This window comes from Colias croceus, chromosome 2, assembly GCF_905220415.1.
Source record: "Colias croceus chromosome 2, ilColCroc2.1".
In the NCBI taxonomy this organism is placed as follows: Eukaryota; Metazoa; Arthropoda; class Insecta; order Lepidoptera; family Pieridae; genus Colias; species Colias croceus.
Genome location: NC_059538.1, coordinates 7,249,253 through 7,263,562, shown reverse-complemented (window position 1 = coordinate 7,263,562; position 14,310 = coordinate 7,249,253). Strand labels below are relative to the sequence as shown.

Here is a 14,310-nt window from a genome sequence, read left to right as displayed (position 1 = left end):
TGCTCTACTGTCTGAAAAACTCCAAGTCCCAGTAAATCAGTGAGGTTTATCCTGTAGCGGAGACGAAATATGAATCCTATTTCAGGTTGTCCTATTTGAAGTTGTTTCAGGATCTGTTAGCAGATAATACCGTATTCAGCCTAGCAACAGAAAAGTAATATTTATGTGAATTTATTTATTTTCTTGCAAGAATGATTCTGAATAAATTGTGATTGGATCAAATGAATAAAGGAATATGAAATGTCAATAATCAATTATAGTAGATTATAAAAATATTAGTTAGGAGAAAATAATGAAAATGTTTTAAATCAATTTACTAAACAATTTCTATAAATAAAAGTATTTTGAAATATGATTTCAAAACCTAAATTATTAAATAAATCCTATATAGGCTTGCCTTTTAGCAATTAAAACACTTTATCAGCGGTGAAACGGCTGGGGTTGATCGAAAACGATTAAAATGCTACAATTTGATATTCCTGGGAAATCGGCAGATGACGGGTCGAGCAAAACATCTCTGTGTACCGACCTACATTATATAGACACGTCGTTACTCATTTCCAGGAAACTTAATCCAATTAAGCTTTATACGAAACTATCAGAAAATATTATAAATAATAAATGTTTAAAATAAATATAACGTATTACAGTAAATTCAATTATAATTAGATCAACTCTTGAAAATGTTGATATTCTAATCTCGCCAAATTGATCGAGTTTCCACAGTGATTAGAGACTCGCAATATCACAAGGATGTGACAATTTGATCCCGACTACACCAATAATATTGTGTGACGAACATAATGTTCTGTATGCTCTTTGTATTGTATACATTGTACAATTAATCAATTATGAAATGTGTGTTTTAACGGAATACGTTAAAAAATCTTTCTTAGTTATCTAAAAGCCATCGAATAAGCTTAACTTAGTTTAGGCTACATAGGTAGTGGGCAAATTTCAAGAAACCAATATTTTATTTTTCAGTTAGAAAATAGGTTGTCACAATTGTTACGTAGTGTTGGTTAAGTGAAATTCGGAAACAAACATGAAATATAAAGTTTATACTTGCACATCGTCATAAAGCATTAAATATTTTTTCTGACAAATTAATATAGATTTGAGTAAAGTACTCTATCTAGCTTTAATAAACATGCTACAAACTTCTGCCTCGATCTATCACAAATAATTGCAGTTTGAATTCAACCTATTTGTTTGCAACATAGAGTGTTAAGACGCAAAGTATATATTTATTCATTTTAAAACTTTACGACATACGACTAATATAAGGTAGAAAGTATTATATTATATGTGGAAGCATGATAAAAATGAGCGTTTATAATGTCTTGGTTCATAAAAATAACATCTTATTTATACATTTAACAACATAAACTTGAATTTCCCAATGGAGGAACCATAGGTAGTACAGGAGTATAACTATAAAATGACAATGAGGACCACTGTACTTTAATTTATTAGTACACAGCTTTTGAATGTCTAAGTGATTATCAATTTATATATAAAGTTTATTTTTTGAGGTCGGTAAATATCAATTTGTTTCAGTACTACTTAAAAGTAAACTTATAGGTACCTATACTAACAAGTGGTTACCTAACTAATTAACCGATCAATAGAACACCATTAGGTGGTTTCTAAAAATAGATAGAAGATCTATTTTTGGAAATCACCTAACTATAGTATAAGAAGGATGACGTGATCATTTTAAATAGGAGTAACGTATAAGCAAGTTACAACAATTTGGTTTATTAAATAATCTTAGATTTATAATACACTGCAGACTGCTTTCACTACACATTTAGCCCTAGATATTCACTAAATCCTAATAAAATAAACGAACATTTCTCTCCGAACAATGTTAATAGCGCATTATTAATTACTTGTCATGCGACCTTTCATGAAGATATGAGAGGTGTGATCAATACAAACGCTACAACAATGAAATATCAGTACCTAATACATAATGAAATTCTATTTTGTTGCACGATCTCTCATATTCATCGAATAATAAATTTGTGTGCACGAAGAAAATGAATATAAGTGTAAGAATATCCGAAACAAAAACCATTTGTTACAACATAAATGAGTGTAAAATCTATACATCTATACAAATATTATAAAGAGGAAAGGTTTGATTTTTTGTTTGTTTGTTTGTTTGTATGAATTGAATAGGCTCCGAAACTACTTGGCAGATTTGAAAAATTCTTTCACCATTCGAAAGCTACATTATCCACGAGTAACATAGGCTAGGTTTTATCCCTGAAATCCCACGGGAACGGGAACTATGCGGGTTTTTCTTTGAAAACGCGGGCGAAGCCGCGGGCGGAAAGCTAGTAGATATATATTTTATGTTTTGACACAAGAAGACAAATAGCAGGCGCTTCATCTAATAAAAGGCCGTACACGCTACTGTTCCCCCTTATGGGATTTGGGATTCAATAAAGTAATTGTAGAATAGGCTGAAGAAGTGTTATAAATATATATTAGCTCTCTAGCCTCCCATTCAGTTTGAATGAATAACCTATTCCGTAACATACGTAGGTAAAACTTATACCTATCAGATAATATGATGTATCGGTGAACTAAGCAGCCTGCGACTGGGCGTGTCCATAAATTAAGTATTGGTAGACAAAATAATACATATTTTATTAAACTTTTAATTATAAATTCTGTCATTAGAAGATAGATTAAAATTAAATATTATATGGGTCATATTATAACAGGAAGCAAAAAATATATCGAAAATTAAACCAAGCTAACTTTAATTAATACGAGCTATTTACAATGTTAAAATAAAAAAGATTCTCATCAAAGCATTACATACCTATCTATGCGACATAAAATCGTGACTTTTAAATAGATGCGACGTTTAATAAACCGCGTTTAAATGATCTCTAGCGTACTGATAGAGCCATCCCAATACCCGATATTAAATTGATTAATCATCATATCGTTTGTACACACTGTATAAACTATACATACGCCATTTATTAACGTATATTTCTCTTTATTGCGGATAATGATAGTAAAATATGAGTACATTATATAAGTGGTACGTAGTTATTAATGTTTGTTCAGTCGTATATTTATATATGAGATTATATATATGATATATATGAGATTTGCTGTCGTAAAGGTAGATAACATTTCGTACACCAATTTTCATTTTCTTTTTCAATTGGGATGTATGTTGGCCTAAGGTCAAGGCATAAATTTTTACAATTAAAATGTATTAGGGTAAAGATCATACAGAGATAGCACTATTAGAACTATTAAGAAACCTAGCAACTAATCTTTACACTGTCATCAAAATCTTATAATTCTAGAATAGTAAATGGAAGTTTAATTCCAAGTTTGGATTCTATATAAACTAGGTATTATCAAATGTAATCCATCTGCGCTCCAACAGTCACGTGGCAAAGTTCAGCACTTACCGGATTTCCTATTAGTGAATACCTGAAACCTCTAACTATTACGATTTCTACTTGTTATTGCTAGAAAATGAAATACGAACGGATTTATGTAAACTCAAGTTGCATTTAGAGAACTGTTTAAAGCGTTTATGGAGTAATACCACAGATAATATATTTTTTTACCTATGTACCTATTAATTAGATAATTAGCATTTCCTGCACTAAGTTTTTTTTCTCAGATAAGTGTGAAAAGAAATAGATAACATTTTTAGTTATTGATTTGTTACGTTTAAGTTTCGTATAAAATAAAGGTACGAAAATATGAATTGTGCTTTAACAGCGTAAAAGTAATAACAATCTTTTCGCCGATTATCTAGGAAATACTTCAATGTGTATAGATACTAAAATGAGAAGTGTGCTCACATCTCTCGGATCTCGATGGAAGATAATATTTTTAAATCAACCTAATATGTATTTACAAAGTAATTACCGATACAGGAAGTGGATCATAGGCATGAAAAAAAAGCTATTCCGCATAAAAGTTTTATTCAAATATTTACACAACCTTGATAATAACTCAACTTGATTTAAATGTGAACGTCGGGCAAACTATAGTCAACAGTTGCGTCAGCATCTATAATCGCACTTTTATGTTTGTACTCGAGCGACATTTCAAAAGCATCGCGCTCACTTAATTTATCAAAAAAGTAACTAGTATTTGCATTGTTAACCGATGAACGTCGGGAGAAATTAAAAATATTCTTTTTGGGACTGTATTTAGGCGTTGAACAATTGTTGTTAAATTTTATTTCAGACATTACACTCATTCTGCGCCGCTCCAAATTGTTTTTAAATACTAACTTGACGAGATTGCTATCGAGCTTGGCAGTCGTAAACGTGGGAGCTCCCTTGACAATATTATCCACAATGTCAGATAAGTCGCTTTCCGGAATTTCCTCTGCACTCATATCGAGCGTATTCAATAGATGTTTATCGTTAATATTCTCTTTTTCGTCGTCGAGCTTTTTATGATCTGGATATTCAAGCTTTACGAGTGACGTATCTTTAAATTTACGGAACGAACTCGCATTGGACTTTCTTTTCTTTTTCGCTACGAAATAGCTCTCGATTGTGGCTTTGCATTTTCCTTTGGAATTGTTTTTCATTTTTCGTTTTAGTTTATTAACACTTACGCTTACGTTCAATTTACTGTTATTAGCTTCAGTTGTTCTAGTGAGGCTTAAGTTTTTCAATGAATGATTCAATTCGGATACAATATCAGTTTGCTTTTTCACTTTTCGCGTATATTTTCTTTTGGGTTTTACAGAAGCATTGCTTTTATTTTGATTAATTTCTTTGTCGTCTAGCTTCTTTCGACCACGAGCCTTTTTCACTTTAGGCGGTTTCTTGATACTCTCCTCAAAACTTTCAACCACATCTGGATAATATTTTCGCATCAAATCTTGTCTTTCTGTTGTTGTCCAAACGTCGGATATATCTTCACCTTCTAAAACATGCAAACATATTACATTAACATTTATTTTGCTATTATATTTTTTCTATTGAATTTTACCTTTTAATTGATCATCTGGAACGAGTGCATCATATTGGTTGTTAATGTCAGTCCATACAACTTCATAACTAGGCACTCCTGAAAAAGTAACATTTTGTACAAAAACTTAACATCGAAACAAATTAAAAATAAAAATGTATGATTTGAAGTGCTTGTATCAATACCTCTTGGGTTTCTCTTTTTGATGATGTTTGAAGGTTTGATCGTCCGACAAACAATATTACTTTGAAGGTGCCATTTTGTAAGTATCGGTAAAAACTTTTCCACGCAATATCTCTCCGTCCAGTCCAATTTGCTCGACATTATTTTCTGAAAATTAAAAGCTATTCAACTATACAATGAAATAGAAAATCAAAAAAAAAGTAATCAGTTAATTTCGTAAATATTCATTGTAATTTAGTTTCTGCCACATACTTATACAAATGCGAATATAACTCATTAGCATTTAAAACAATATTAAATTCCAAAAACGATTCCTTTAGTTTCGCAGCCAATGAGAGTAACTAGCAACATAAATGAATTCAAAGCAAATACCACGAATTGAATTAAACTCGGCTGCGGAATGGCCGCGTCGAGATCTATATTATCTGGTGTTGCATCGAGGAATTCCTTCATAACTTTCGGTTCGGGGAACGGCATTCCGCACGAGAGCGCCCGGCTTCGGAGCGACAATTCACGTTTTAATTCCGCCACTTTCGCCCTGAACACAGATGGCGATTGTTAAATTTTCATCATAATTAATTTTCGATTTATCGAGCATCCAACGGTGGACTGGAGGTGATATTGACCGTGGCTTTTGAGTTAACAACACTGTAGTACTGTATTGTACACATACATTGTCTACATAGTAGACTGTATAAACGTTTACTCAAAAATGTCACTTTGTTACGAGTTTTCCTTTATTTATCAAGAAATTTAAATGACATATGCTTTTATATTTTTCAGAGTAACATCAGAAATAAACAACATCATTGTTAAATAACTTAATAAAGATAAATTCGTGCATCCATTTGTTATGAAATATTTCGTTATTTCATTCCACTATCAGAATCTATATGAAACAGTCCCATGAAACAAATTATTTCCCAACTAAACACATTAACACGTTGCGGCCGATATGTTTACAAATTAAATTATTGGTTTCGATAATTATGCGTATCATTGCTCCCGTGACATCGTCCTTGTATACACTAGCAATATTAATGATATTCGGACATTTCTCTTTTCATAAAAATATAATTTTTGATATGTTCGAATTCGAATTTATTCTGATGATGTTCGAATCGAAAAGATGACGAACATATCGTAAAATTAAGAGTGATAAAATAAAGCATTAATACACAATTAGATATTTTTATGGTAATCAATTAATTACTTTTTATGTGAAATAAAATCATGATGATGCTTTCAGCTTGCGGGGCGGAGAGCAACCGATCTCAAAATTACCAAGAGGTCGCGTCTCTATGGGGTCTGTGGGCTGTTGCAAATTGAATTATCCTAGGACAGATATATATTTCTAGTGTTTTTGCAGCTATAGCATACTCACTTATACCCCAGATCGTCGCATCCCTTGTTAGTGGCGCACACCGGGCAGCCGCTCCGCAAGTGCGTGCGGCCGACGTGCCCGCAGCGGTCACATCTTCCCGGCCGAGCCACCCAGCGCTCTTGGTCTTCGTACTCTTTCGTGTCCGTTACCCAGCATAGTAATCTAGTATATTTATATAGGTTTATTATCTTAAAGTTTTTGTATCAAAATAAAAATCATTTATTGAAAATATGTATCAATAATTATATTACCTGTGTATAACTTTATCTTCAGGTACAGTGTGCAAAAATGATAAAACGGTGGTTATTGAACTTCCGCACGCACCGGCCCCATAATCACAGCCACACAGAATTGCCAGTGCTATCATTTTTTTGCGTCCAAATCCTGAATGTTGTGAAAGCAATAGAAAGTTTAGAAACTTTTCATAAAAAGAAGAACATTTCATAATTTTGAAGAACAGGTAGAGTAGATAATAAATTTTTTTATTAAAATTGTAAAAATATATTTTTACTTTTTTGGTTAGCTGTTTTGGCTTTTTCGTTAGCCATTAATATAATAAGCATAATACTCAAACAAATACTAAAGAAAACTTACCATTAGATTCAAACATTTTATCAGCATCATAACAGTCTACTGATCCTTGCATCGCTCCGCCTCCTGCGGAGCTTGAAACGCTAAAATTGCGATATACGCGCCGGGCGCCGTACGCAAAGCAATCTGAATCCTGAGACACCACTGCATCTACCAACTAAATATTATATTTACCATATATGAGAAGATACATACTAAAACAACAAATAATTTATGATCAATTTATTTACATGAAGTTGCGCAAACTCTGTTGCAATCATATTGTAATAATCATATTGTTATTAGTTATTACAAATAAATTTAGGGCTCAGTGTTAAGAATAAGTATTTTATGAAATTTACATATTTTAGACATTTGATAATATTACAGTAGGCACTTGCTAATGGCGTAGGCTAATCCGGCACCGGCAATTTTTCCTCTATGCCAGATTGTCGGAAATGCCGGATTATCGAATTAGTATAGGAAATAAGACCTCATATTTACAATGGTAAGTTGAATTTATTATAAAAAAAATTACATGTGGCTTCACTATTGAGGTTAGGCCCAGAGTCCGGACTGCCGAGCGAAAGAAACTACTCGAACACCGCCGGCCGCGCCACTCAGTAGTTCGGCGTTCAGCTATGTAAAATGCCGGATTATAGAGCGGGCTGTCTGAGTCCTGAAGTGCCGGACTACTGAGCGTGCCGGATTGGAGAGCGCCGGATTATCGAGCGCCTACTGTAGTAACTTATAAAACATATTATAATTATTTTTTTCACTTCTATGTGAGAGTAGGTCATATTGTTACACAGTTAATACTAACTCCTTGTGAATTTAATCTCGCACATGTAGCTTCTGCTTCTCCTCTGCCTTTAATACACCTCACACCCATACTCTTCAATAATGATTCACACTAAAATAGCATCCATAAATATATTAGTATAACAAAAGATACACACAACACAATATTGTAGCAAAATATTTTTTAGGAGTTCAATCTTTAAAAATTAATATTGGTATTAAATTATTGAGATTAATAATTATCTTCTGTATAATGAATGAAATGAAGAAGAAGAATTGTTTTGATTGCATTAGACATACTTCTTTTAAAACACCTTTAAATCGTTTCCTAGTTATGCTTGGTGCTTGACTTTTAGCCGAGTCTGACTTAGGCGCTGCTCCTCGAAATTGAATCGCGTTTCTTGCAGCCATCACATCTCTTTTTAATTCTGGGGCATCGCCTTCTAACACAAATATAGGAGTGATATCAGCAAGTAATAAATATGCTGTTCTGAAAAATAAATTTCTGAAACATTAAGTGAATGTAGTCTGTCTGGATAATGATAAGAAATAAAAACTTCTATTGTTTTTTTATTTTATTATTTACCTTAAATACAACTTTGGTTGAATATAATAATCGGTCACATTTTGACTGTCGCACACCCAGCCCGATAGATCAATTGCAACAGTTTCTCCTCTAATCTAGAAACATATAGTTTTTTATAATTGTTTGATAATATTGTATCAAAATAAGTTGTGACACATTATACATTTTACATTTACCTCATGTAAGGATTTCTTTTCACAGTAAGGTGACATAACAGTCCATAAACCTTTGATACCCATATTTTTTTAAATACATAACTTTTTAATACACAAGAATATTTAAATAATGTTAATTAGATTTTGATCATTGATTCATATTTTAAAATTAACGCTCAACTGTTGACACTGACAGCACCTGACAGCACCCTATTATGTATTGTCTATGACAGTACCACAGACATTACAGATAATTAAATACGGAATATCATGTACTATGGTATTTTCCAATTCAGCACTAAAGCCGTAGACAGAGAAACTAATAGACAAAGGTACTCTGTAACCGCGACTGAGACAAAGATAGTTTGTCAATGTATAAGTTGAATGTTGCCACAGTATCCGAGCTCCCGGATGTTTTGGAAAGGGTAAATATTTTTAGGAGCAATTAAATAAAACCAGATATAGGTAAACCAGAATCTGATGGCAATTAGGGAAATCAAAATTTTGAGTGTGCAACCCTAGGGAAAATGGACTGAACGATCTTGATACTGCTTATTTTTTAGTTTGTTCTCAATATCATTAGTCACATTACATAAGTGGACAATACTGTACTTAATAATGAGATATCCACTTAATATTATGTAGGTACATACTTACATGTATAATATACATATTACTTTTACACAGGTAATACATATTATTATTTACACATACCTATATTTGTATGTTCATTATCATTATGCCATGTGAAAATATCGATGTTATATCGATAGAAAACTAGACTGCTTATAATTTTTTATAAAATAAAATAAAAGTAAAATAAAACTATGTTTATTTTCGTAAGTATTAACAGAAACACACATTATAAAATTGACTTGGACAGCTTGGACTGGACGAATAGCCGTATTGGAAACTCCTGTAATAAGTTTTCATAAAATTATATTCCAATCAACAAACAATATTATAGTTACCTACATATAATATTTTTTAATTAAAAGTATCAAAGCGGGTAAGTCCAATTTACCAATAAAATCTTCTAAATTGAAAATTGTGATGTGTTTGACCCTTCTTCATCAAATATTTTTCTATACACATTATAAACAACACCTCTTGCTTGTGACCACAGCGGCTTTTTCGACATTTTCGAAGATTTTTTAGACAAAATCCTAAAAATTATATAACAACTGCAAAAAAGACAAATAATTTGACAACCAATTTGATAGTTGTCAAATAAGTTGCCACATGAAAATCTTTTATTTCTTAAATATAAATATGCCATCAGATTCTGGTAGACCTATAAGAGATTTTTCTTTTGTCTTTATAATCAATTTAGTAGATACAAAAAAATATAAGCAAATTGATTATTGATGACAAAACAATGTTAATTTCGTGTACACATTTCTTACTTTTTCATTGGCTTGTTCATATTTTACAATATTTTATGAGAATCCAATCTTTTCTCCCACTTCGATCCATTAATTACGTAGGTCTGGATCATCTGGAAACAAATCGATAAACATAGGTTAATAATAATTAATGCTCGTAGGTAGTTCAGGTAATTTATGTAATAAGTGTAATTTTATGTCAATCACAATTATTTCTATAAGAAATAATAAATTAAAATATGTTTTCGATGCCGAAGTCTTCCCGAAACACTGGGTTATTATGGGCTTTCATATTCATTTACTTTCGAGTTTCGCCATATTGTCAAATCAATATTTTTTTATTGATGATCGGGGTATTATTTTTCCCGACACTGGCAACACTTACTTGTTGATGTTTATAGGTTATTGAATATAAAAATCGATATTACGCTAATATTTTCCTTGTTTTAACGCGACTTGTTGTTACTTTAGGCTAAAGTATAAATAATCATCACTGAGAAACTATAAATAAGGACAATAAAGTCGTACTTACGCGTGAAAAGACACACCCGCAATTTTCTTCTCACTATCGCTTATACATGCAATAACACGACAACGCACCATTCTATTTACTTCGATGTCTATATTAAGATAATTTCACCGTCTTTTCAATGTACTCGTATCGATTTTTTACTAAATAATATCCAAAATTCGAACACCAAGCACGATGAAGGCACGAACTGTCAAAGTTTGTTTCGCAACTCAAGTTGCTGATCTTGAAAAACAGGTTACACACTAAGGGACAAAAAATTGGGTATTTGTGTCTTTGTCTTATGCATTTGTTATGGTATTTTCGCTCTCTTTCTTGTGTAAGTGAGAAAGGTATCGTCATTGGGTCTATTAGTTACTCTGTCTACGACACGTTGAATCAAGGTTGAATGCACAGAACAGTAAAAACAAATAGAAGTGCTATAATGTCATAATTAGTATGAAAACCAGTGTCGCCAAAACCACACAATCAAACCAATAGTTATACAGTATACTGTGGTTGAATGTTTCAACTACAGCAACGCTTCGCACAATCGAGCACTCTTAAAAGTAATGCGCGTGATGCGTGCAATCGATGCCAACACAGTGACAGAATTTTAATTTTTCCCCTTTAAATTCGGCATTGTGCGCCACTGAGTCGCACTATGCTCTATTATGCTCTGTAATTGGAAAACACGGTAGGTATATAATCTATACTAATATTATAAAGCTGAAGAGTTTGTTTGTTTGAACGCGCTAATCTCGGGAACTACTGGTCCGATTTGAAAAATTATTTCGGTGTTAGATTGCCCATTTATCAAGGAAGGATATAGGCTATAATATATCATCACGCTAAGACCAACAGGAGCGGGGCAATGTGGGTTGTTATGATAATTTTTCAGCAATATCCAATTTACATACTGTATACAAAACGTACCTAAGCTCAATCGGGAAGTAAATCAAAGTTACTTGCTAGATTTCAATTCATCAAGATCAGACAAAAATGCTCATAAAATAAAAAATACTAGGCCTACCCGAATGAAATTTTTATGGGACCAATTGGAAACCATTCTGCGTCAAACAAAAAAAGAATCGCATAATTCGGTTCAGAAACCTTAGCATAATCGGTGTAACCGGCCGAATTAGGAACCTCCTCCTTTTTTTAAAGTCGGTTAAAAAGAAACCGATTCGAAGACAGAAGACTGGACTCTGGAGGGAAATTGGATTATAATGCTCATAATGCTATTCAGAAGATGACCTACAAGAATATGGTTGTTTCAGATAATATGTACCTAGGGTTTGATTTCGGTAATATTTAACTATTGTTACTTTGGAAAATGTGTATCAACGGCCGCCGATCCATTCTTTGTGCTACACATTTTTTGGTAGCAGAGCGTGGTTTATATACCTAAACGTTCTTGGTGATACAGATACGTAGGTAATATATTTTCCTTTTTTTTCAAATAATATCCACAGTACAATATTTTATAAATGTGTATTTGAATATTCATATGTTATTTTGAATGTACCTACATATGAATAAATGATTTCATCATAATATTAATAATCACAATTGTTTTATTTCCCATTTGTTGCAACCCTAGCGTATTTTCGTGTGGCAGCGTAAGTACCTACGCTGGCGGCGGCATCGCGCGACATCAAAAGCGTTTCCTTACTGTAGGAAATAATATTGTAGTAGCAGTAATACTGTGGTATTACTATCTCTTAAATTTTTAGTCTATGACTAATGACGCAAAAATGGCGCCCGCCAAAAATTTTGCTCGAACCAAGTTTTAAAAATTATTATCTAGTTACCTACCGATCAAAAGCTATTCCTTTGCACTTTTAGGTATTATTTGTGCAATATCGGTAGGTAGTTTTCCAATTACAGCACTAGAGCGCATTATGCGGCATATTGCTTAACGTTGAATGTTTCAACTACAGCAAAGAGTTTTTACAAGTTCGCGACCCTATAACTCGGCGGCGTCAAGGACTTATGGTCAGATTAGTTAAATTTAGTCTTAAAACACTAAAATCAACCCCCAATATCTTAATCTGACGCGCTCGAGTATTTCAGACTATCGATTTTTTTTTACTTATCTGATCGTCTATCCTAGGCCTGCGTCACTACCTACATAAAAAGCTAAATAGTTAACAAGGTTGTTCTATTAGGTCTAAGGTATCTCTCATATCTTAAACTGCCACGATCGAGTATTGTAGAAAATTCCCCTATTCGCCTCCCTATCTAGAATAAAAAACTTATTTTTGGAAAGTTATTTTTGGAATTGTCTTCAATAATCTTATCACAGACAAGCTAATCGTCCAGGGAGATATTGCAGTAGGCAAATAAAGATGAACAGATGATATAATAAGCGCATATTGCAGTATATAAATATAATCAATATTTAATGGCTATCATGGCCTATTAGCCGTTAATTGAGCGATTAATTTGGCTCAAACGAAATTAATTACGTTTAGATTATTTTCGAACATCTGATGTAAACAGGATAATCTATACTAATATTATAAAGCTGAAGAGTTTCTTTGTTTGTAATCTCAGAAACTACTGAACTTAAAGAGTTAAGACCCGATTAAAACCCGTTAAAATACAAAAATGGTGTAGCCTAAATATGAATATACAAGAAGAAACAATCCGAATTAATACAGCTTGTAAAAGTAAATACGTTTTTATCAGTGCTATATTTTGAAATCTTGTTTTGTTATGGACGCCGAAGGCTATTTAATGTACCTTAATTATTTATAATGCTTGATATTTGTATTATACATATATATTCAATAATTATTTGAAACCAGAATTTACAATACTTGTATGTAGGTATACCTACTACTTAAATTATTTTTAAAACGATAAATTAAATAATATAAATTAAAAAACACAAAACATGCAAAAATAAATTAAAATTATTATTAGACGAGCATAGAACCTCTACCTTTTTGTTTTAGGAAGAAAAAAAATAGTTTGACAGGCTTAGTGCTTGACAAAGTGGAGACGCCACGTATCGATAAAAATACAATAATTAAGTATAATTTCTATCTTTTTCTTCCCTAATATTTAGGTAAATTTAAACAAGATTTTTTTAAGGCTTCCATTTTTTTAGATTTCCGTGCTCTTCTAGATTGCGTAAAAAATAGATGCTATCTTTAAACAGACTGGACTCCTAGGTACTATTTGTAGCTATCATTTTGGTAGAAAATATGTCAACATTATTTAAAACTCATACTGCCATAGGTATCTACCCGGTACATAGGTAGGTACCCATTTAATATTAATCTTTATCCTTTACCTTGGGCAGCCTGGAAGAGATCGCTGATAAGCGATAAGGTTGCCTTATGTGCTGTGAATGTTTCCTTTTCTTTTAATATTATAGTTTGTAAAATTTGTAATGGTACATAAATAAATAAATAAAATCTATAGAAATTAAAAAATAGTCTCTTTTTAACTTGTTGTCAGATGCGGTATTTACAAATATATTTTTTGAAAGGGCTACAAACTGAAACAATCGATATTTATTTAATGTGAAATGACATCACTTTAAACTTTTTTCTATACTATGTATCTTTGTCATTCAAAATCTGTGGATGTGTCACCCGCTACTATCGATCAACTATCGATCCCCCTCAATACGGGGGAGCCATTTCGAACATTTTGTATGACGTTTCCTTATAGTTCAGGATACATCGCCCATTTTTGCAAGTGACTACTATCAAGCTAATTTTCCGTTTGTAGCTTTGTTTTGA

General features: G+C 32.2%; 1 protein-coding gene across 4 annotated transcripts; it reads right to left on the bottom strand.

The window, feature by feature from the left end:
• Positions 1-3,957: 3,957 nt before the first annotated feature.
• LOC123702383 (flap endonuclease GEN) lies at positions 3,958-8,814 on the bottom strand. 4 transcript variants are annotated; one of them, XM_045650126.1, is made up of 11 exons: positions 8,681-8,814; positions 8,505-8,599; positions 8,219-8,423; positions 7,941-8,030; positions 7,142-7,295; positions 6,799-6,931; positions 6,548-6,709; positions 5,536-5,701; positions 5,166-5,310; positions 5,002-5,079; positions 3,958-4,935 (listed from the first exon to the last, which is right to left on the bottom strand). In XM_045650126.1, exons 1-11 carry the CDS (start codon positions 8,741-8,743, stop codon positions 4,016-4,018), a joined length of 2,211 nt encoding a protein of 736 aa, XP_045506082.1. In that variant the 5' UTR covers positions 8,744-8,814; the 3' UTR covers positions 3,958-4,015. The 4 variants fall into 4 exon arrangements, with proteins under 4 accessions (XP_045506082.1, XP_045506090.1, XP_045506097.1 ...); XM_045650134.1 differs by lacking the exon at positions 8,681-8,814 and having other exon boundaries at positions 8,219-8,361; positions 8,505-8,593; XM_045650141.1 differs by lacking the exons at positions 8,505-8,599; positions 8,681-8,814 and having other exon boundaries at positions 8,233-8,340.
• Positions 8,815-14,310: the final 5,496 nt, after the last annotated feature.